The 25455-nt window shown below is 37.0% G+C and overlaps 1 protein-coding gene across 1 annotated transcript; it reads right to left on the reverse strand.

The window, feature by feature from the left end:
• Positions 1-1811: 1811 nt before the first annotated feature.
• Positions 1812-25426, reverse strand: LOC139123864 (death-associated protein kinase 1-like). The gene is made up of 11 exons (XM_070690016.1): positions 25415-25426; positions 24812-24910; positions 22662-22760; positions 20097-20195; positions 15852-15950; positions 8021-8077; positions 6315-6443; positions 3187-3450; positions 2936-3059; positions 2225-2379; positions 1812-1823 (listed from the first exon to the last, which is right to left on the reverse strand). Exons 1-11 carry the CDS (start codon positions 25424-25426, stop codon positions 1812-1814), a joined length of 1149 nt encoding a protein of 382 aa, XP_070546117.1.
• Between the last annotated feature and the right edge of the window lie 29 nt (positions 25427-25455).

Consider the following 25455-nt stretch of genomic DNA (forward strand, 5'->3'; position numbering starts at 1 on the left):
CATCCTTGTACTTCGGTATGTGCAAAACCCATTAGATCTGCCATTGCCCTGTAGTCACCCGACATTTCTCTCTTTACATCCATTATTATGGAGAATTCCTTTAATGTGTCGTTCATCATCCACTTGACGTCACATTTATATCCATGGCTACGAAGCAGTGTGGTATCATATCCGGCGCAAAGTAAGTCAGTAGTTGCCTCTTCATCGCCGCGTTCTTCGTCATAGACATTGACACCTTTCATCTCTGCTTCCAGAATCGTCTGCATTGGGTAGAATTTAACCTTTTCTGCATCAATATGGGTCCTCAATGAATGTGCGCTGAGGACGTGGCTCTCGATATCACTACCGGGGCAGCAGATTTCTAAGACATCATTGATATCATCACTTACCAATTCAAGTAACTTTGGCAATCCCTGATGTTCATTTATCCTTTGCCCTGACGCAGATGTGAATGGCTCTCCAACCCCTCGTCATGTACACCAAACATTCAACCACATGGCAAACTTTGATACCATTCTTCCATATTTCACTAGGAGTCTGACCTAGGTCACGAAAATGATTGTACAGTCTAGTCTGCAGTCGTGGAAACAATCCAGGTGAGAAGCTATCTGTTTCATCTCGACATTGAATTCTTCGACCGAAGTAGATTTGTTTTGATGGATCCATTCTCCACTGTGATTCTGGCATGTTTTCATTCAACAACGCTGGTGCGATAAACTGCACGTCGCCATCAGGTACTGGTGGACTTCGGTCGACTTCAAAGACGAGCTCGAATATTTTCAAGAGGTTTAAAAGTAATTCAGTATCAGCAAAGTCACTGAACACCTCGTTGATGTCACTGCGACTGTAAAATTTCTGATTCTTCCGTAACTTCTTGTTGTATTGAATGAAAATGTCAGTGGCTAGCATTGGTCCGAAAACTCTTGAGCACAGCCACTGAATATTGAGGACAATTATATCGTCCCCGCTTGGAACTTTGACAAAGAGAAGCTGTAAATAAACATTACTTAAGATTAAGAAAAGACATAGTAAATATGAGACAGTGGTTTAAGGCTTATCATTACTATTTTAATATAATCATGTTACTCAAGGATCAGTTTTGAATGAACAAGTGACGCATACATATGGTCTAGTAAAATATTGCTGCTGAACAACCAATGAATACTTTAATGAGGAGACACGAAAATTATCATAGTACCAGCAAAACATCATTTGCTTAAAAACAGCTTCTATTTAGCGTCGACTATTTATACAAGTAAAATTACCTCGTTTTTCTTTCCGAGTTGCGAACTTTTTAAGGGCAATGGTTTTCCGACACCGTACATGACCGTATTTAATCAACAACATAGAATAATGCTCGATGTTTTTTCTATTGTTGGCATCACACATTACGAGGTGGCCTTATATCGTAGCAAAAATCGCGAAATAATGAATCATATCACGGGAAGACATGAATGAAAGGAATATGAATTTAATGAGACATCTTTACCTCTCCGATGTTGTCAAGATAAGATGTAGCCGTTCTCAGGAAATCTTCCTCCACCAGGGGATCTATTGTCTTCACTTGTTCTACATAGGCATGCCAATACAGTATTGGAAACTTCTCGCTGATTTGCCATTTGTTCTTACTGTCTGCAATCTTCGCACACAATTTAGGAATATTTTCTTTTCGCTAACAATGATAATAATCATAATTGACATTCAATATTTTCCTTATGAGAAGTTAATTATTAACTCATTGCCTTCTGAGCAGAATTTATCGACCCTCATAATTAAACACAAGAAAACTGCACAGAAGCCCGTACATTTTATCAACATATTATCTGTGTGGCATATAAGACACGAATGCCATGTTACAAGACTCATAGATTCTTCTATGGGGTGAAATAAATATCTGGTAGTGAGTCATTTAAATAAAATATTTCGTACCTAATTTAATTTGATGCCTTCAAAACAACCAAATTAACTAGGCCTGAACGATGAATAATTCATATTTGCAAAGCTTTTTGACTGATCAAAGTGATTTTCTCCGTGAGAGAAGCAAGAAGTTGGGAAAGAAATGGTAATTCGTTGCTTCCAAATCTGCAAAACACCTTGATTGAAGTGTTTAGTTAAAGGATCTCGCGTTTCAAAAAGCTAAATAAGTATGCGACAATATTTGTAATTAATCTCTGAAATGTTTAGCTATTTGATCACTCTTGCGCTTCAAAGAGTTCAAACCTACCTTAGCATTCGACAAACATTTTCGAAGTCTTGTGTCTTTGATGTCCGTATGTCTGGAATCATGACAATTGATCAGATATGTTTCATCTACAATGTTTAAATATGCCCCAAACATTTCTTGAATCTTTGTCCGAATGTCTTCAATGATCTTGATTGCTTCAAGTCAAAATAATTAAACATTATCGTTATTTCATTTAACTTAGGATACATGTAAGAACTCAAAGTAAATATAGTATGAAATTGGCAGTGACTTTGATACCTGTAGGTAAATTGATGCCGTCGTAAAACGATTCGAAGAGCTCTAATTAAACCAGAATGCCTTTCTTTCTTCAGTTCGCGTCATTAACAATGCCTTCAGATTGAACTCAGTTTTTTATGTCTTTAAGCGAAAGCTAGATTTTCTGTGTCAGTAAAATTCGCCTGTTTCTAACGGCTATATGATTACGTATACTTGTTGAGCCATAGAAAAGGTCAGACGTTAGCTATCGGTGACAAGGTAGGTTTCATTTGAAATGATAACAGTGCCCCTTTAATTCTACTAAGCATCCAAACAGGAACTTCCTTTTTGTCGAGTGTTAATGTAAAATATATATCACTGTTGATTGTATAATAGTAACAAGTCAACCTTTTACTCTTATTTTACTTGCAATTAGTCATTCAATACCGATATAAGACAAAACCATGTTATACGATTACTGTGTATTTTACTCACCACGATCACGTCGAGACTCATCTACAAGATCAGCTCCACTGGCCAATAAAATTACCATCGGTTTGTTTTCGGTACTGAGGTCATCAGATCTTCTAGACTTGATGAATCTTGGCCATGTCAGCAACTAATCATTTGAATATATGAAGAATGATATTTTTGGATGTGTTATTTGAATTCGTACGCCCATGATGTGGAAATCTCAATATACGAATATTTGATCTAAACATTGACGTAAACGTCCATGCGCTTACCTTCTCCGTAAGTGTACCATCAAACCCATCCATTACATCCATGATTTTGAAAACGTTTATAAACACCGTTTCATCCACCCTCAGAAACATATTATGAGTCACGTAATATTCCGGTTGTCCGGCGTAATCCCAGATTATATAATGACCAACTTTTGGTATATTGACAATGTTGACGTCAATACCGGGCGTGGGTATATGCGTGGCCTTGTCTTTAGAAGGTGCTTTCTCTTCTGATCGACGAGTGCAGTATGCTTTCAAAACGCCCTAGTGAACAATGCAAAGAATATAGAGAGCGATGAGCAAATTATTAACCTTTGTATAAATAAAAAGTTAATTTGCATTTGAAATCGGTAAAACGTAATCATTCTACGTTGACTCGTACAACACGAAAACGTAATATTTTTGCCATTTTATTGTTTCCTTACCGTGTAAACATGAACACTTCCGTGTACACAGCAATAACACAGTCCATGTACACTATGGAATAAGTGTCGAGATATTCGACATTAATATTGTCACTAACATTATTCGATATATATCTCTTTGTGAAAATGCAATCAAAACGCAGCGGTACGACTCACTTTTTAGGTAAGTTGTTCAATTAACTAACATCTCTTTAACTCTTAGAAAGCCAGCACACTCGTACAAAAATAGTGTAAGGACACTGTCACGCTACCACATAGATAAGAAATTATGTACGATTCCATAATTTTTGACCAATATGGCGCATACCAAGCAACAGGCTGTGCATAGGAGATTTCCAAAATATCAGTCTTGTGATTTCAAAGTAGCTTTTTTCTAAAAATAGAAGAAATTGCTTCAACAAGCGACCTTACAGCCAATATAGTTCTCCTTTGTTAGGTAGAGAATAACTATTTGCGACACGTTTTGATGAAGATGGACATTTTTGATAGCTAATTTCAGTGGCCAGACAAAAATGGCAAAAGTAGCTGCAAAAATAAAATACACAATTGAAGATTTTTATATTATATATATATATACATATATATATATATATATATATATATATATATATATATATATATATATATATATATATATATATATATATATATATATATATATATTGCAACGAAACACGTTTCTAGACGGGCAGCTTTTACAAAAAATAATGTAATAAATGAAGCGTTTACTTGTCCATTACAACATTAAACAATTTCGGAATGATATAAGCCTTAAAGTAAAAGGCTTCTCATTACTTGCAGAGAACTGATCATTTGACGAGTATCAACTTGAGTAACACAAAGAAAAAACAAACCAAAAACAAAACAAAAAGCAAAAAACAAAAAAAAACAAACTAAAGACTTTTTTTAAAGTTTGCGGTCAGAGTCGGGATGCCCAATGACTTTTAAAGTTAACGTATTGTTTGCTTGTGCATGTAGAATTGCTCATCATCATTCTTGCTATTCTGATAATATATTTTTTTTCACTTTAACCAAGCTTCTTGCCAGCTGGTTATATACTACAATATTATAATCGGCTTTCCTAAAGAGAGTAGTACAACTGTCAAATTAGTAAAATATATTTGCACAGGTGACCTGGGACGCTTATTGCCACTTCATGTTCAATTTCTAATTAAAAGTATTTTAATAAGATCAATCACTCTCTGCTACAATAAAACCTAAAATGGTGATTCTCAGTATACTAAGACAATAGACGTAGCAGAAAGAAATGAAACCCTGCTGTTGTGACACACGAACAGATAAGACTGCGTACTAACAACATATAATTGCCTTTATTCTGCAACATTTGTCCAGTTTTCAATAGTTCATTATACATCGTTTGACCCCAAAATATGTATGTGAACCCTGTCTAAAGTCGATCTGTTATATAGACAATGTCGAAGTATCAGCAGTAGTCAGATGTACGACTTATTTTGTTCGCCTAAGTTCTGCATTGACACATTAAGTCGATTTTCTCGTTTCCTTTTAAGGTACTGGCGTTAAATCTAATAACAGGTATATCTAATTATTGGTGGGATGACATTGACGGGTTTCATCTGGAAAGAATGGACGAAAAATAACTGATGGTGCTAGAAACACGACAAATGTAACTGAGACGAACAAAGGCTTGCAAGTTGTTTGAAAAAGCCAGCGATAAAGTTTGCATGAGAGATCGTAACAAACTCAGAGCAAATTTAATACTATAAAACGTATAAACATACAATTTTTTACTAAAATATCAGCATATTAAAATTTTAGATATAATTTTATTATTTCCAAATGTAGAGCTACCAGCATTCCATATCTATAGTTAAACACAATACTCATAAAAGACTAATTTTTGTATGTGCGATCGTTATTTTACAGCTTTGCCGAATACAGGACAGTGAGAGTCTGTCAGTAACCTCGTAGATTTTACCAATATTTAATTTTTAAATTATCTAATGTCTTCCAAGACATAAAGTTAAGGAAAACTGTTTGTAAGTATTCATGATCAAAATTTGTAATGCTTGACATATATTACGGAGGAATACCCTGGTAGACTATACACGGTAGCAATATTATCTCGGTGAATTTTCAGTGATTAAGGAGGTTGCATTAACAAAGTTTTAAATTTCTCCTTAAGTCTTTACTTCGTCATATCGTAATTGCTAAAGCCGTTTATATTTAGCAAATTGATATGAAATATTTTTAGCGTCTGAGGTGTTCTGATGAGTCAAGTAGTCGTCCATAGAAAAAGATCAAACTAAACAAATTGCGAAGTCGAACTTATTTCGATGAGTTAAGAACATTTAGAACTGTGTAAGAGAGATTGTCATTGCGACTTAAAATGAGAATGCAATGCCTGTAGTTACAAACATATAATTTACCTCAACATTGTTCACATCGGATATTTTAATTTGGCTGTTTATGTTTTACAAAGTGTTATTTTCATGAAATACGCCATTCAACACATTTTTTAGAACTTTGTTTTCCTATTTTCGCTATAAAATGTCAAGCATTCATTTTACTTGAGAGAGTCCCTATTAACTCTACCTTGTCCCACTCATGAAGAAGACACATAATCTTATAATGCTTGCCAATACATCTCTCTCTCTCTCTCTCCTCTCTCTCTTCTCTCTCTCTCTCTCTCTCTCTCTCTCTCTCTCTCTCTCTCTCTCTTACCCTTTGTAAAGCGTTCACAAGGGTAGTTTTGCCAACGCCACCATATCCGCACACACTTAGCTTGCTACTGTTTCTTGTTACCCCTGGCTCTCTCATCAATACACTGAACTCTGCTTTTTTCTTTGCGGCCTGAAGTATAATAAAAGGAGAGTTACGTGTTATTAGAAAGCGAACACTTACATAGGGTGTACATATTTGAAACCCAACTAGCTGTATCTTTTAGCACTAATTTTATGATTCTACTTTCAAAGTAAAATAAGTTGGTGAGAATGTTCGAATTAGGGTGTGTGTATACCCGTATTACAATTTATCTCCGGAACTCTATAAGTAATTTTGAACAAGATAAAGATTACACTGCGATTAAATGTTTGCTCAAACATTAACATGCAATAAAGCAAAAAAAACGAGGATACTGTGCATGTCTGTGCACTGAAATCGTAACATAAACTGCACAGAGAAGTCCAATGTAATGCATAGAGATAAATGTTTTCAACTTTGACATTTTATGTTCTGATATGTCTGTAATATTACCAATTTGCTTTGTAGCAAAAATCAAGTTACTACATCGGATACTATTGAATTTGAACAAATACAGCCAGCATATGTATCTTTAATGTTAGTGAACCAACTCTGCAACAACGATACTGGAAATTTCAAAAAGTCATGCAACATGTGACTGTTAATTAATAATTACACTAAAGGACACTTCTGTTCTGAATTGATACTTTTAATTATATACCACTTTTTCTGTGTGATCAACGTATTTAAACCATAATTAAATAATGAATAATACAATCTTTGACGTTGACCCAAAACATTGTAAGAAAAATGATTAATATAATCGACATAATGAAAAAGCTATATGAACGTCATAAGAGGTTACATCGGCCATGTGTTTCGTTTGCATCTGGGGGAGTGTGCGCACCGGTCGCGCGACCAGCGATATGTCATTTCACGTGAATATATACACAAAGGTGTGCAGATCACGTCTGAACAATGCGTATATACCGACGATGTCAGTCGAATTTCGTTTCAAATGCAAAAAAAACCCATAAAAACAAAATTCAACATATCTTGAACATTTGCGATGACCCTTATAGATATCATAGTATTACAATGGCCAAATTGGTATGCAGTAGATATTCTTAATGTAACTAAAAACATGTGACGCTAATTCCAACGATGAGATTCACGAATTACCGTTGAACATTAGAGACTGCGAAACTCAATTTTGTCATACGCATAAAGCACAGTTTATTTTACTATCCTATGCCATAATAGTTCATGATGACGAATAGATAAATGACCAAGTGATGAAAAGGAGCCAGTAGAAAATACAAGTATCTATTTTCGTCTATGATACTGATATCCCATTGCGGGTGAGCTTATTGTTATAACTTAATTATAATGTACAATTGCCGGTTATTTACACTTTTCATTTTCAGTCACAACGACTTCAGTAAATATTACCTTTCTATGGTAGAATTTTTTTTGTATGTTTTGACGAAAAACGTTTCGCGGCAATCGGTAAAACTAATTTGCACGTGTCGTAAATGGAGCTAAAGTCCTGCTCTAATTCATTCCCGTCGGCTCATGGAAACATTTTCATTTCACAACGGCGGAAGCAAAAGTTAACCTTAAAGTGATAAACTTGATTTAGTATAAAAATCGGTCAGGACTTGTATGATTTCAATAAATAAACTTACTTTTAGTAATGATTTTACTCTTCTGCCATTAGCGACGTCAAGCGGAGTTTTTCCATACTAAATAACACGGAAAGAAAAGATGCAGGTTACTGATGAGGGAAAAAATAATGCCAAAGTTGGATGTCTGTGAATGCAAAGGAAACCAAGATGTTTTTAGAAGCGAATCACAATATGTAAATGCTAAAAAGCAAGAAATATATAAAAGTCGAAATATGATTGTTCACATAAAGAGGCCTAATGCACGTTGAAGTTATGCGTGGTACACTGTTCTTCAAATTTGCAATTTAATATTGAATTTGCTTCTTGTTCTTGACTTGCAAGGCATCCACACTGTACCAAGCAATACATCCCACCTTACAAAGCGGAAACTAACGTCGAAATATGTATTAAAATGTAATAAAATGCATTATAGTAAAAATAAAATGAAATACAGATAGTTTAGTAGTCTTTCAACATGATAGACAACTAATGAGACTGTGTTTTGAAAGTGTACCATTACCAATAGAAGATGACGCGATTATTTAAGTGCAACTAAAAGTCAGGCTTCAACTTGTGTGACAAGGTATTTTTTATTCCTTTCGAGAAAACTTAGTACTTATGCAGTTGCCGTTGATTACTTAGTTTGGTTAACTTAAATTAAAAAGTTGTTCTAGTGCTTTCTAAGTACCCTAAAGTACATCAAAAGGTATCATACGGAAGAGAATGATCATGTTTTGTGTGACATAATGCCAAAACACGAGCTTCAATAGAGGCAACGTAAACGTTTTCATCCCTCTCAATTTTGAGTTACGAGAAACACGTTGCTATCGCCCTGTTAGTTTATGGGCCAATATATAAAGCATCCCCTTAGGCACTTTTATCCGTCACATGTTTTCCTCTTAGCTAGAGACCTCAGCTGTCATAATCTGCTTATGTGCCATTGAAATAATGGTGAATGTGGGCCCAGAATGTTTGCTATGACAACACTAAACACTGCATAAAAATCCTATAATACTTACTGTATTAACATGGATTATTGCCTGTATTTTAGCTGAAGAGTGCATATACAGATGAATACAGTCAAGAATCCATTTTTTGTATTCACCAAGCCTGTATTCATTTGGATTCACGTGAATTCACGTGTATTATACTATAATACAGGCAACTTATTAACGTGAATTTATCTGAATTATCGGGTTTTCATGCAGTGAAAGAAATTTGGAATTTCAGAAAATCCTTATTTTTTTTACTCAAGAAGTGCCTAGAATTATGTTTGAAGTTGCCAAGTCGGATGCAATCGAGATAAGGATCATTTAAGGTCACGGTCATGCCTAATCAGGGTTTTGGCCAGGACATCGCCCTATTGAAAATAGTTGTTTTATTAGAAAAAAAATGTCATATCTTTGTAATTACTTACATAAAAACACTATCAGGGGTTTGCTTTAACATTCTCAGCCCTTGCCTTTTGGTTGAGACATACAAGGATAATTAAGAAATACTAATATGAAAATTAAATATTAATATGTAAATAACATGTAAATGAAACAAAGGAAATCGCAGAAAAGTTTCTGCCCAGCTGGCAGCCAGCACAGCGTGCTGCTCTGGATATAAGAGTCTATATAAATTTTAAGATATCCAGTGGGTTGCAACCAAGACTTAAGTCATTTAAGGTCATGGTCATGCCAATTCAGGATTGTTGCTATGGCAACCGATGATAGGAATAAATAACCAACACAAAAACGTAATCAAAATGTCTAGGTGTATACATTTCTAGGAGTACTGTCGATTGCAATCAAGATCTAGGGTATTTAAGGTCATGCCATGCCTAGGGACATTGACATGACAACAGCACGATGCTAGTAAGTGAAATTTACAGAAGTCATGCTAGTTTATAAAGTTAATATAAAATTGCTGCTATTGCCAGTGGCTGCTTTTTGTCTGATGACACTCATGCTAAAAATTGTTATTCAGGTAACCCGAAAAACCCTAATTTTAACCGTCGACCCTTAGCTTTTTAGGAATTTTGGCATATTACTTATGTTTTAGCTGAATTTTAGCATAAAAATTCAGCCGATCAACCTACTCTATTTTCCCGAGAAACGTTAATCGAGAGACTTCACTTTGGTCGAGTCAAAGTAACAAATCGGGACTATAGCTAGTATTAGATACTTGGTGCAATGATTCTTACTTCTAACATTTAATACAATTTTGAAAGAAAGTAAGCAAATACGGTGCAATATTCAACGGATTACAGAAATTCTCGAGATATTGTGCTGATCCAATTATTCCTACTTAGTTCAGATAATGACATGTTAACATTTCCATTATCTCATCGATTATGGAACAAAAACAGTTTAGCTGTATAGTGTGTGAAAGCATTTGTCTAAAATGTTAAATACTAGGTACCATTAGACACATTGTGGAAATTTATTCCAATATTGACCTTTTTTGTGACGCAACAACGATATAAATTCTAAACGCCAATGAACAGGTTTTCAGTGACATTTCGTAAAGTTAAAAGAAGAAATATTTATAAAAAAGATATGGTGTGCTGATTTTTTATCAATATATACTGAGATGTTCAATCGCTGTACTTGAACAATAATCATGTGATAGACGTCTTCAGTGTGTCTAAGTTTTGGAATTTGGACAGATATACCAGTAGCATTGTCCAAAATTCCAACTCCCATCTGCGGTACAACAAGCACCTATTGACACTAAGCTGTTCGTACAGGGACCAGTATGCCTTGGTAGCAGCTAAACGAGAGGAAATCTCATTCCATCCCGGTCGATCTTGATTTCCTTCACGGGCCTTCAAGAAGACAGAGATGTCACGGTCAGCCAATTGACATTCTCTCATCATCTTTCTCGACCAGGTCTTATCTCTCGCAATTACGTCAGCCTTAGTCACCTTTATCCGTTGTCCTTCGTAGTACACAAGGGATGACAAACCTTTCCTAGCGCCACCATCACTTACTTCCTGCTACCCTGGTAGTTTTGGCAACTTTCATTCAAAACCATGCCTCCACATGATTGCATGTCCATTGTAATACTCTCGTGCCCCTGTTCAATTATCTTGTGATTGTCACCGGAACCATCAAGTCTCTTGACTTTTAGTGAGTAACCATACTGTTCAAATTTCCTTACACCACCAGCCTCTATTTGTAAAGAGTGTACTCAGATATCAAAGGGTTAAGCTCCCCAGCAGAGCAGCTGGTTACACGCATCTCATGAGCCAGAGCGCACTCTTTACACTCACGGTTTGGTTTCCATGACAAGCCATCATCATTCCTGTGGTGCACACATGGCCGATGAATAATGTTATAGTCAAAGAAAGCCAGTTTCCCCAGCCACTGAGCAATCTGCCTTTCAGGGTTCTTGAAATTCAGTAGCCAAACCACTGCAGCATGATCAGTCCGTAATGTAAAACGCTGACCAAGCAAGTAGTGCTTAAAGCATATTCTTCCACAGTCAAAACTTCACGATGTGTGACACAGTACTTTCTCTTCGCGCTTGACATACACGGCCTTCATAACTATCTGGCCTCTCCTGACCCTGCTGAACCCGACTCAAAACAGCCCCTATCCCCTAGCAATTGCGTCTGTGTCCAGTATGAAGTCACCCATTTCCAAGTGAAAATCTCCAATTGACCAATTAATCTTGGCAAACTTCTGTCAACTTAAAGACCATATTCTTATTTGTCAGGTCATGCAATGGTCTGGCTACCTTCGCAGACCCTTTCACAAAATGTCTATAGTAAGCTGCTAACTAGAGGAAACTCCTAACTTCCTTACACTTTCTAGATTGGCCAGTCACTGATTCCTTGACTTTCCCTTGGTCTGTTGCAACACCATCCCGGGAAACATGTCGGCCTAGAAATTCAACACTACGAGCAAAAGGCACTCACATGCTTGGCTTTAAGTTAAGAGTAGAAAAACATAAGTACTAGAACAATTGGGACAGTCTTTCTAACTTCTCATGAAATGACCTTCCAAATATGATGATATCATCGAGATTCAATACCAGTATCTCCCATCGTATTCCTGCAAAAACCCGTGCTATCAGCCTTCCAAATGTGCTTGGGGCATTGAAGAACCCAAATGAAAGACGCATCACTAGTAGAGCCCACTAAGGGTTACAAACGCTTTCTTTTCTTTTGGTCCTCCCCCTAACTTTACCTGCTAGTAACCTGCCTGAAGGTCAAGTGCGGAGAACCATTCAGCTCCATATAGAGCGTCTAATAAGTATTTTAGCCTGGGAATAGGATAAGCGTCATTGACTTGAGTTGCTGATAATCAACACATAGTCTCTAGGATCCAACTTTATTGGTGACCGGTACACTTTGGGCTGCCAAAGGGCTTATCGACTCCTCGATTAGTCCTATCTCTAACAAGTTGGTATCCTGTCTCTCTATCTCTGCATGTCTCAACACTGGTGTACTGTATGCTGGCTGCCCCACAGGTGCAGCATTGTTCATTTTAACAACCCATCGATCGTGATCCAAGGGTTCAGGAGTAGCAATGAATAATGAGTGCAAATAAATGTTGACATTGTGGTGCATTCAGTATCAGCTTAGATGAGAGACAACCTTTGCGGGAAATCCTAATCCAGACAGTTTTATTTGATAAAAAATATATATACTGTAAGCTAACATAACAGACGAAATTACAAAGATACAGTAGTTTCTACCATTATGTTCCTTACGATCAGAATTCGTTTTGTACAGTACCGAGCTGTCAAAGGCCAAACGGGTACACTGCTCGCGTCTCTTGAAGACGTCAACTCAACAGTGCATTTCGGTTTAAGTCCCAGCAGTACTTCGAATTTTGCCGCAAACGTTATGTTGTAAGACACTGCTTTTTGAGACTGTTGCCTTGAAACTTTCGTGTTATAGCCAGTGCGATCAGTTTCGTTTTGCCGGTCACGATCGATCGTGCCGTGCTTCATGTATACATATTGAAGGCGATCACAGGTATGAATCGTTCAGCGGGCCTTACTTGAGTCAAACAAAATTACTATGCTACGAAGTTAGGGTTCTGCTTCTTTTTGACGTCGTCTTTTCACTGATAAGATGGGCGATATTGTTGAGTTCCAGTGATCCCGCACACTACCGGGATGAAGCGAGCTCACGACATAGTGTAGGCATGGAGGTGAAACTTATACTCAGACTGCTACCTTCGTTGGTAAGGTTACAGCAGATACGGATGTTATAAAGAGTGTTCTTGGAAACAAGGATAGATTATGTTGGGGCCATCGATAAAAAAAAAACCCTAGTGTACGCTGTGGCAGCGGCAAAGACTAGGCAACAATATTCAAAGATAGTTGCAGGTGACTCAAATAGGGTTCCCCTTGAAAGGATTCGACTTAGATATCTGTGGTCAAATATTGGAGACTGCTGTGTTACCGATTTTCGCAAAGATTGAAGACGGAGGTGGGCTTTGCACACTGTGCGGACAGCAGGCGGCAAAGTGCCGTCAAAGCAATGACTTTAGTGGCTTAAAAGGAAGCGCAGAAACAGTCTCACTTGATGGCAGGGGAGGAAGGCCAATCGTAGAATTCTTCGTTAATTTTTTATAATTGATTTTCTCACGAACCATGTAGATCAACGTTTTTGTATTCAGAAAATTAAAAAACCTGGCATTTTTCGAAAAAATGCATATGAGAGAATTTAGGATACTTTTTTGTAAAATCTTATTCATCTATTAGTGCATACGGCTTGTGGAAAGAAACAGATTAAGGTCATAGAGTTGTCACCATTTATCAAAGTCGGAATTACTAGGTAGCGGGCTGGTGACCTAACGCTTGCATTACAGAAAATACTGGACGCTTCTGTGTAGGAGAGGTGCCTGGAAGGATGGCAAGTATATTGTGAACTTAATGGTGTGTATTTGATTGAACTTCTGGTATACACAGGTTATACTGAGATATATTTGTGCTCAAAGTTTGATTTGTGTGATATCTCATATTCATCACAATCATATAGTAAATGAACATGTGTAATTAGGTAACATATCAACGATATGCATCAAAAGTGAATTCAGTGCGTTTGATCAGACTTCTAAGGTAAAAATTCTATACCAATATTAATTCATACCTAGGTTACTCTGTGTGATAACCATGGTCATACTTGAACTTCAGGAGCACGGCATATCAGTGGATGTGATCAGATTTTCAAGATATATGTCAAAGCTAAATACCCTGAATTCGAACAAGTACAACACTGATGGATGTTTGATTGACGGGCGGATTACTCCGATAAATCTGAGTATTATATGCTTCTACAGCTACATCCAACTACTTTAACACAGTTGAAGGAATTAATTTTACTTCAAAAACGTGTCAGGTGACGTTATTAAAAGAATGCATATGCATATGATTTCAAAAGTGTCCCAATGACCTCAAAAGTATCACGGATAATTTTGATAAATACATATGCTCCAAATGCTACTTCTACATGATTAATGAATGTGTTTGACTTAAAAAGTGTGCCAGAGACCTGTGATATGCTAGTTACTGAAGGGATAATGGTATATGTCTACGACTTTGTCCAAACTTTAGTATTAATTCTGGTGTAAATATGTCTCCAAAGGTGTCCCAGGATAAAGGTAATAATTATGTACTCTCCTATCTACCTACTCTACGTAATTTAAATAATTTTTTGACTTAAAAAATGTGCCAGGTGACCTACAAAGTGTCACTTACTGATAGCATAATGATACACTTCAACTGATTTGTCTTACATTTAGTAATGAAATGAAACGAATGTAGATGAATCCAAAAATGTCCTATTGACCTCAAAGGTGTCCCTTGATAATAATGTTGATTATATGCACCGTATGCGCCCACTGCTATATTCAAGTACTTATACGTTATTAAAGGAATGTGTTTCACTTCAAGTATATGTCTGGTGATCTGTAAAGTGGCGGATACTAATAAGATAATGGTACATTTCCATGGCTATGTCCAACGTCTAGTATTGATTGATTGATTGAAAAATATCCTTACTGTTAAAGTGTCCTATTACCATCAAAAGTGTCTCTGGATAACTCTGATGATGATATGCGCCCAATGCTATATCCTACTACTTTTATATAATAAGTTAGCTACAAACCATATAGACACTTTCATATTTTTTATGTTTTCGAAGTTATAGAAGTACAAATAAAGTATGTTTTCAGAAAGCCCTGATATGGAAAATCAGACCGTGCACAGTGCAATGTCATTATTTAGATAATAGTCACGTGACAAGCGTTTGCTGAACTTTCCCAAAATCACAACATTCAAAATGAAATTATCTATTCACATTCGAATGTTCTGTTCAAAAGTTAAAGAAAAAAGTGGAAGACAGCACGACAAAGTTTCTTGCCAGGTTTGACTCAACATACTGTAGTCGTACTATATAGTAGAATAGTATTCAATAAAACAAAAAGTAATACTCTAAAATCTTCTGGATATCACTGCCTGAAACATTTAGTAATCAATCAATATCCGTTTCCTAACTGTATACATACAGCGTGCCTCCCATGCTCAAATAACATTGAGTTTGTCAAATGGTCTGAATTGAATATAAACACACTGACGTTTTAGCCATTCTCATGTTTATCGATGACTTAAACACTTCAACAAATGAAGCAGTTTGTGTAAGATACCAGTTGCATTAACAGGCTAATAAACGTTAATTTTCTTATAATGCTTAAATCAAATGTTTGTCAAAAAATGTTGTTTTTCTGGGCATATAGAAACTGATAAATGTACAAAAATTACACTGACTATGCCAAATCTAATTCTACTAGGTAAATGCAGGAGTCGTTCAAATTATTATTATATGTATGCCGGTTAAGGTAATCCTTACCTTATCTTGTACTTCGAATGATGCATTATATTCCAAAAGCAGTTTCGTGGTGACATCCCTTCCACTTGTGGCTGCCCAGTGTAGCGGAGTCTGTCCAATCTGTGGAGTTATTATACAAACGATATGAATGATAATGTAATGAAATCACTTTACATATCTAAAGTTTTACTTCAGTCGTTAATCACTCACTTGACTCAGGAGCTTTTGAATACTAAATTTAAAACTAAATTTAATATTTTTCCAGGCTTAGAAATCATGCTCCCGCCTAGTAATGTGTTCATGTTCTTGCTTTCTGTCTACCAAGTGCCTTATTTTAGTCCGTAAATGTATAAATGATCAGTAAAATGGTTGGTCTGTAAATATCATTCAGTCCATTCTGAGTTATTAAGAAGAATCTATGAGACAAGACGGAAGCTAATAAAATAAAACTTTTCACATTCCTGGACACTGGGGAGTGTGGGATCGAACGTGTGGGAATGATAGAATCCCACACCCCAAATACCTGGAATCAGATTTCTCACGCGAATTGAGGATATTTTGTCTCCCATGAGCTGCAGGCGAGTGTGAAACAAAATATCCCCAACGAGTGTGAGAAATATGATCCCACAAAATGCTTTAAATTCATACTGGAAACATTGACTGTTTCACTGTATAGGCGACTACCCTAGTTCGTGTTCATCTGCAGTATTTTGTGTCACTTACACGCGAACTCTGTGGCGAGTTCCGCTGCCGATACTTCAACTTCTGCTACGGACGAGATGTCCGACATTGAAAAAATTACCTACGTGTTCCAAGTAGCCTATGTTCACCAGTTATTTGGAAAATTCGTCGGTTTTTGTGAGTCTGTCACCATCCCCATTCCTAAGGACACAAACAACGTACAATGTTATCCAAAATCATGACAATGCTGTCATCTTCCCCCGTATTCTGACCTCCTTACTTTTTAGTTCCGGTCCGTGTGTTACTCATCGTGCCATTGGCGAATATTTTGCGTGTGGAACAAAAGGCTATTTATAACCCTATCAGAGCTCGTGTATAATATACTGTAGAGTTTGGGACGGTTTCAGAGAGAGTGGGATCGATTTTTCCCCCACTGTCGATCCCACACTCTCAGTGGCCAGGAATGTGAGAAACATCGAGTCCACACTCTAAGAAATCGTCCCGTACTCCTGCAATATATATACACGGGCTCTGATTCGATGATAAACAGCCTTTCGTGCCTTTGGCAAAATATTATCCATTGGCACGACGAGTAACACAGCGATTGAAACTACAATGTAAGCAGGTCAGAGTACAGTGGCAGCCGATAGCGTTGTCACGATTTTGGGCAATGTTGGACGTCGTTGGTGACAGGCTCACAAAAGACGGCAGAATTTTCCAAATAAGAGGTTAACATAGACCACTTGCAATGCGAGGTTTGTCCGCAGAAAACAATCGATTTTTCATCCAAAATTGTGATCGATATCTTATTTTGTGCACGCTCAACTTGTCTAGATACACGGTGTACTTAGCTGTGCTCTTAAACTTACACAAAGCCCACTTTTCTCTCTATATGCGATGGGCTCATATCCGTATCAGACGCCATTGTGAATCTTGGTCTTTCCAATGAGCCTCGCACACGATAAGCCTCCCACCGTGCACCATAGACAAACCCATTGATTGCAGCCCGCAGTTTCATTTCCGAAAATAGCCAATTTTTATCCCAGTTTTCGAGCACACTCATATTGTTTAGATACGCAATGTGCTAAGCTGCGTTTTTAGACTTATGCAAAGCTCACATTACTCTCTCTGTGCGAGGGGACCATTTCACGTCTGCCTTTGTGAATCTCGTTCGATAGCCAGTAACACTGCCCTGCTCTGTAGAGCTAGGTCTAGAGTGGGATGTGGACTTGTCAAATGAAATTCAGAATCGAATGTGGACTTGTCAAATGAAATTCAGAAAAGCATACAGAGTTGGAATAGAAAACGGAACAGCATTCAGAGTTGTAAAATAGAAAACGGAATAGCATACACAGTTGTGGAATAGAATACAGAATAGTATACAGAGTTGTAGAATGGAAAACGGAATACCATACAGAGTTGTGGAATAGAAAACGGAATAGCATACATAGTTGTAAAATAGAAAACGGAATAGCATACAGAGTTGTGGAATAGAAAACGGAATAGCATACAGAGTTGTGGAATAGAAAACGGAATAGCATACACAGTTGTGAAATAGAAAACGGAATAGTATTCTGAGTTGTTGAATAGAAAACGGAATAGCATACAGAGTTGTGAAATTGAAAACGGAATACCATACAGAGTTGCAGAATAGAAAACGGAATAGCATACACAGTTATGGAATAGAAAATGGAATGGCATATACAGTTGTGGAATAGAAAACGGAATAGCATACAGAGTGGTGGAATAGAAAACGGAATAGCATACGCAGTTGTGGAATAGAAAACGGAATAGCATACAGAGTGGTGGAATAGAAAACGGAATAGCATACGCAGTTGTGGAATAGCAAACAGAATAGCATACAGAGTTTTTGGAATAGAAAACGGAATAGCATACATAGCTGTGGAATAGAAAACGGAATAGCATACAGAGTTGTGCAATAGGATACGGAGTACTGGAAAAGCATATGGAGTAGTTGAAGAGAAAATGGAGTTCCATGTCAAGTTGCAAAATCAAAGTAGTAATTTTGGCATGGATTTGACACCATGATAACACTCCACACTTCTGGCAATTATGTTTGGTAAGTAATGTGACAAAAACTAGGTTATCTATCAATGGAAACAAATGAAAGTTAATGTTAATTATATCGTATTCTCTTGCCCTCGGCTCCAGGCATCATCAGCATAACGGACATGACCACCATCCTTGAACTGGCAACAAATCTTGACCTTGCCCTTGCTAACAGGTGTTATTATTTCATTTAGGCACCATGGGGCAGTGATTAGGGTAACGGATCACTATTGGAGGATGGTGAGTTCGAGACATTTCATATATTTTATACAATTAGTAATTCTGTGTTTTATGGTATTATTGTAAAATAAGAATTTAAAGTTTCAATTTCAAAGTTTGAATGCAGTACTTTAATTAGCTGTGTATATATTTCACATTTTCTCTGCATAACCCGATTTCCAGAGCGGTTATACGTAATGGATGCCAATTATTTATATCAAACAGAGAAAAGCAGTAAAAAAATCAACTTCGGGTGGTAATTATACTGTAGCCAGTCATCAAATAACATCTCCTTAGACGCCATAGAGAGCCAATGTTATATGTTGCAGACAAATCTGATGTGCACATTGTCTGAGAGGACCTTTTCTTTTAATGTTGAAACCATTAAACACAGTCAATAATGACAAAAACCGCCCTTTTAACTGTAATTTTGCCCTCAAAACACACCTTTAACTTGAAAACTTGTGACATGAAGGAAAACAATTACATCAATGTAAACGAAAAACTATTTTGTCATTTTTCTCTCTCTAAAATATGCCACTGCATCAAATATACTGTGGAATATTAGCATATGTTGCTTTCTTATCCTGAATTCGCATAGAAAAAACAGAGAAGGATCAGCAATTTCTCATGCTTTTCATCTGAACTGCAGATTTCATACTGAATAGTGCACTTTGAAAAAACAGACTTTCAATTTGCAAGATATCTCTGACGTATTAAAGTTATGCGCCCGAAGGGCACATCGGAAACTGTGACTGAAGGATGCAATTTGTGGCTGGTACAATACTTTGAAAAAAAAATCAAATATGCAAACAACCAGGTATTTCTAATATATATATGTCTGGTTGAAGTTACGCGTCTGAAGGGCGTGGCGAAAAATATGTGTCTGATATATTAAAATTACCTTCGGGCACGCCAAAAATGCAAATCAATCCGTAGAATTCGTGGCTAGTTCGATGTTTTTTAGACAAGTAGAAGCCAGTGTACATGTAAGTCAAAAACATAATGACCCCCTTTGAGCATGTCAAAAATATGGTGACCCTATCACAAAGTAGATTGAAGGCAAGTTTGTTTGTTTTGTCGACGTCTGAGATGAACATATGCTTGCATACGCGCACTACTCCTGAAGTGATGACGGCAAGTTTGTTTTGTCGAAGTCTGAGATGAACATATGCCTGCACATGCGCACTAAAGTTGTGTTATAACATACAATAATTATCATAAGCTTCCTTCGTCTGACACCCATACAAAGTCTCAATGTAACAATGCGTTTTACTGGGTCCTGCATTCACTTACGTAATTCATTAGGTCTACTGATGCTTTGTATTCTAACAGTAATTTGGTTGTCTTCTCTCTACCAGTCATTGCTGCCAAGTGCAACGGTGTATAGCCTTCCTGAAGGAAAAGGAATAGTAATGTTTAAATACAAATTAGAATATACTAAACAATATTCTAGGAATCCATAATCTAGTGATTAGTCTGATATGATGATTGGTTTACACTCCTATTGCTTTGCTATCGCCATCAACCAAAAACAACTATTTTGTGAAAATTATAGTCACTACATTCTGAGAGAGAGAGAGAGAGAGAGAGAGAGAGAGGAGAGAGAGAGAGGGAGAGAGGGGAGGGAGGGAGGGGAGGGAGGGAGGGAGGGAGGGAGGGAGGGAGGGAGGGAGAGAGAGAGAGAGAGGAGAGAGAGAGAGAGAGAGAGAGAGAGAGAGAGAGAGAGGAGAGAGGAGGGGGGAAGGTACATCGTGAGGGTTCCACACTTTACACAAGACAGTATGACCGCCCGATCCAATAAATTGCCGGCTCATTAAAATGATCTTTGAAAACCATTATTCGGAGTAAAAGAGAGAAACGTTCTTCACAGACAGCATGAGTAAGACAGCCATCTTTATCCAAGGTACCATGATCGTACAAAATAGTCGGAATAATCCGACTTACGAACCCTGACAAACCTAAAAAGTTTAGTAACATGACTTTTAATAACGCAGATACATAAAAAAATATTTATAAATCATTATACTCAGTAACTGAACGCACCAAACGAAGGGTCTCAACGAGATCCGGCTAGAGTCTTTCGCGAAATGTTTTGAGAATCCGATAAAGGATTTGAAGATCAGTGATCTCGTCAAGTGGAGGACATTTTTGGTAGATATGTTGTTCCGATAAATCCGTAAAGACAACCGGTCATCAGTGCACCGTAAACATCACAGAGACCAGAAGCTCGAGGTTAAATCTAGTATTATGCAAGACTTGTTCTATTATTACAAGGCACATTTCAGTTAACTCAGTGGACCCAGGGATGGAGATTAGGTGGCTGCCACTGTCTTTCATGATTTGCTCAAATTACCCCCCCCCCCCCTTTTTACTGAAGAGGATATGCTCTGCACTTCTGTATGCTAAAGTATCTTATCTCGCTATGTCTTTCGGACTATACAGCAGTTCTTTCATATATACTATGAGAGTCTTGGCCTTGATTTTCGAAAAAAATCTGACTTACACGTCCCATTTATCGTCAAACGTGTTTAACACTTTAGAATTCGGATTTACTGAACGGACATTTACTTAAAGCTATGCTAAAAGGATACCATTCTGCAGTTTTCAAAAACGTGACGCAGGCAAACTTAACCGATCTTTCCAATTGTGGTGTAGCACGTTTGTTTGTTTAGTTTGTTTGTTTTGATTATTTTTGGGAGGTGCGCGTCTACGCAACGCAAATGCGTCATTTTCTGTTGTGAAACAGCGTGTGGCTTTGGTTCAAATATTGGAGACGGAATATCTTGATCACCAGCAATTATGGTATTGATGCGAAGTATTCTTTATTGCAGAGCACACATGGGACTATAAGAAATTATTGATGATTCTTTGTCTCGTTTCAAGTGCGCCTCTTCCCGGATACCGCACCCTATGCAAATCATTTCCAGTCAGCCATTAAACCAGCGTCGCAGATAATTTTTAGCTAAAACCAAGCCATATCTTCTTACCAGGTACCCGCGTTGGGACCAGGTACTCGCCTGACTAACAATACCATAGTGCGTGTGTAAGTAAGGTTAGCCTCCATGAAAATAAGCACACGTGATATGCCAAGTCAACTACCATTGTCATATGATATGATTATAAACCTTGTCTTATGCTATGGGCATTCACTACAGCTATTGTATTTAACCATCAAAGTGCATATCACATTATCTGCACCTATTACTTGGGAAATGGTTTACAATCGCCTGCAATATGGTCGGAAGGCACCGCAGGCCAGTATTGAGTTTTCAAACCGAAGCATTTGAATCGTTGAACGACACATCTCACACCCTATCTCTCCACTGACTCAGTCCCATTAAGCGACCTTTGACCATTGCTGCGGCGGGGAGTATTCATCCCTTAATGTTCATGTACTACTCGAATTGGCTTTCATTCAGGCCCTTTTTATTATCTCCACTGCTGCAAGTCCACATGTCAATGTGGACTCTTGTATTTATAACCTTCCTAGTACCTTGGGGAAGGAGGCACATCCTGACAAACCATTATACACATCCACATTCAGTTTGTTACTTTTAGGATTCGGGCATAATACTCCCACTTACCATAATTTTATCTTTGACACCAATTCAAATGCTGACTATTCAATATTTTACTTCTACTCTGTATGCGCTTTAATTTCAATGTTCGGTTGATGACGGACGTGTTTGTAATATACCGCTTCATTGGAGGGATGATTAATAAAATCAGATAACTTTTTTTACTATTCAATATCTCCTCACCATGTTATAAATATAATCTTGGTAACCAATATATAATTCATAAATAATCGCTGGCTATCCCATGACATCGTTGTTAAAACTAGTGCAGATTACCTACCTTTGTTTGTGCATCGATAACTGATTTACATTTCAACAGTAATCTTACAGTGGCTTCGTAACCATGTATTGCTGCATGATGTACCGGTGTCAGTCCATCCTATTCGTTAATGTAAAACATCTTATTAAACCTTTAATGCTTAATAATCGAAAGATTAATTTGTATGTGCCATCACCTGAGACCCTAATTTTTGCGATTAAAAGAACATTAACAATTTGAGAAAAACTTTGTCGAGACAACTTGGAGGAACTTATTTTTATGTGTTATCGTAGGTGTTATTTCTTTTCGGTAATGGTATATGTTAACATGTTGAATCCATTGCACGTTTCTCTATATAGAACACAAAATGGAACAACTTAAAATGTTCTATTTCTCTCTGTCTTGAGTACTGACATAAGTAAAGGTACCATGCCTCATCTTAACTGTTATCAAAATTCGGTAGCAGATTTAAAGACTACATGCCGAATAAAAGAAGGGCCTTAGATATTAATCTGGCCTCTACAAACGCACTACTCCGCTCTGCATGGCAGGGCTATAATACGGCTTTACGGCGTAGTCTTAGCCGTGCACTCTTGACTCATCCCGGCCGTATGGCCAATAGCTTACCATAGTACATCAGTTGATAATGTGGCAAAAATTGCTTTAAGATAATACTTTACATAGTAGTAGTAACTTCCACGGTTTTATTTTTTGATAACGGGTGCGTTTGTTCATGGCGGTAAAAAGTAGTTATCTACTACCTCCATAGTTAGTCGCCCGCTACGATCATAGAACTCGGAGCGAAGTAGTACCTCGATGCTATCCGGCAAGCAATGGGGAATATTTGGGTCATTACATTTTACTGTGCTTTGATTGTCGTTACAAACCGCTTTGCTAGGTTTGCATAGTTTTTGCAGTTTGCTGAACATTTTTGTTGTTTTCTTAAGAAAATTAGTAAAAGCAAGAAATTTGTCTTGCTTTATTCGGTATAGTAACTGTCTTCCAATCGATATTATTTTGTACATAAACAAGAAAAGTAAGCTCATGAATTTTAATAGACGTGGTGAGTATTGCAAACAATTTCCCCACATAGGCTATACCTACCAAGTCTAAATCTGTGTGGATAATTTGCCATGTCACGCTGCGAATTGAAATATAAAGTGTCTGCTGCACCAATTCTTAATAGCCCTAATAAGCCCTTCAAGTTTGATGCAACAGTAAAATAATTCAATGCAACAATTAAATATTTAGGGACCCAAGCCTAGCGGCGGGGCCCCTATTGCTCAATTCATCGATGAATGTATATGTTATGAGCATGTCTTAGACACTGAACAATCTGCTACGACTCATTCCAAGTTTTGATATTTGATATTGTGGAATAAACACACACACTCTCTCTCTGTCTCTCTGTCTTAGTCTCTCACTTTGTCACTCTCTTAAACACATTCTCTGTATCTCTGTCTATCTCTTAAACACACACTCTCTGTCTCTGTCTCTCTGTCCCCTTAAAAATTACTTCAAATATATATATATATATATGTTTATCTATCTATCTATCTATCTATCTATCTATCTATCTATCTATCTATCTATCTATCTATCTATCTATCTATCTATCTATCTATCTATCTATCTATCTATCTTCTATCTATCTATCTATCTATATCTATCTATCTATCTATCTATCTTCTATCTATCTATCTATCTATCTATCTATCTATCTATCTATCTATCTATCTCTCTCTCTCTCTCTCTCTCTCTCTCTCTCTATCTATCTATCTATCTATCTATCTATCTATCTATCTATCTATCTATCTTTCTATTATTCATCTATCTGTCTATCTATCTATCTATCTATAATAATATTGTAATACTTAAGATAAATAGATAGATAAATTATGTACTGTTACCAGCCATCTTAGGAGTTTTTTAAAAGATTTTAAATAAATCGAATACTTTGGAAGTGGTGAGTCACTCTATTTGCCTGTACAATGCCGCTAGGATCCCAATAGTTTATAAACCTACATTTTGATTGTATGACCACGGAAACATTTAATGTCATGGTATTCTTCAATAAAGTTACTATTGTTTCAGCGGCGGAGATATAGATTTTATTGTTAGAGCACAATGATTCATATAGCCATATCCAGTAGGGAGTCACACTTGCTTACCTTGTCCTTAGCATTGACATCTGCACCGCATTTAATCAGCATTTGAGCGACATCTACATGACCTTGTTCAGAAGCCAAATGCAATGCTGTTGACTTGGTCTGCAAAAAGAACAAAAACAGCATAACGATGTTAAAATGGCTATTCGTCATTGAGAAAAAAAAGTATGTCGGCGTGGTAACAGGCATAACCTGACAAAATGTCGTGCAAGTCACACCAATCAAGGAGAGTGCTTTCATGAGTGAGAGATTAACAAAACACACAGTTCTAAAGTCACGAATCAAATAATAAATGGAAACTTGTAACGTGAGCAAGTCATTAATTGTAGTCATTTGCAACATGAACGAACAACAAAACATTGAGAATTAGTTTGCAGTCTATCGATGGTTTGACACAACTTATATCGCTTCCCTGTGTACGTTGATTGTAATCCATGAGCAAATAATGATAACCATGTGTCGACGAATCTATCGGCCTTTGTCCTTTAGTGTATTTATATTATTCTGTTGTGTAAAGTTGGATCCGCCTGTGTCGGCTACATTTTAAGTGTTGTTGCGAGATTGCATGACCACGACACCATATGATGTCTTGGAAATATCCAATACAATGCCTGTCATATTTCAGTTTGAGAGACATACATTTAATT

The sequence above is a fragment of the Ptychodera flava genome, assembly GCF_041260155.1.
Source record: "Ptychodera flava strain L36383 chromosome 23 unlocalized genomic scaffold, AS_Pfla_20210202 Scaffold_23__1_contigs__length_28996876_pilon, whole genome shotgun sequence".
In the NCBI taxonomy this organism is placed as follows: Eukaryota; Metazoa; Hemichordata; class Enteropneusta; family Ptychoderidae; genus Ptychodera; species Ptychodera flava.

Excerpts from the sequence above, each read along its gene's own strand:
- LOC139123864 (XM_070690016.1), bottom strand. Across the intron at positions 3,060-3,186 it reads ATGGTACACTTACGGAGAAG|TTGCTGACATGGCCAAGATT; the intron begins GTAAGCGCATGG and ends TCAAATGATTAG. Across the intron at positions 2,380-2,935 it reads TGAGTCTCGACGTGATCGTG|CAATCAAGATCATTGAAGAC; the intron begins GTGAGTAAAATA and ends TTTGACTTGAAG.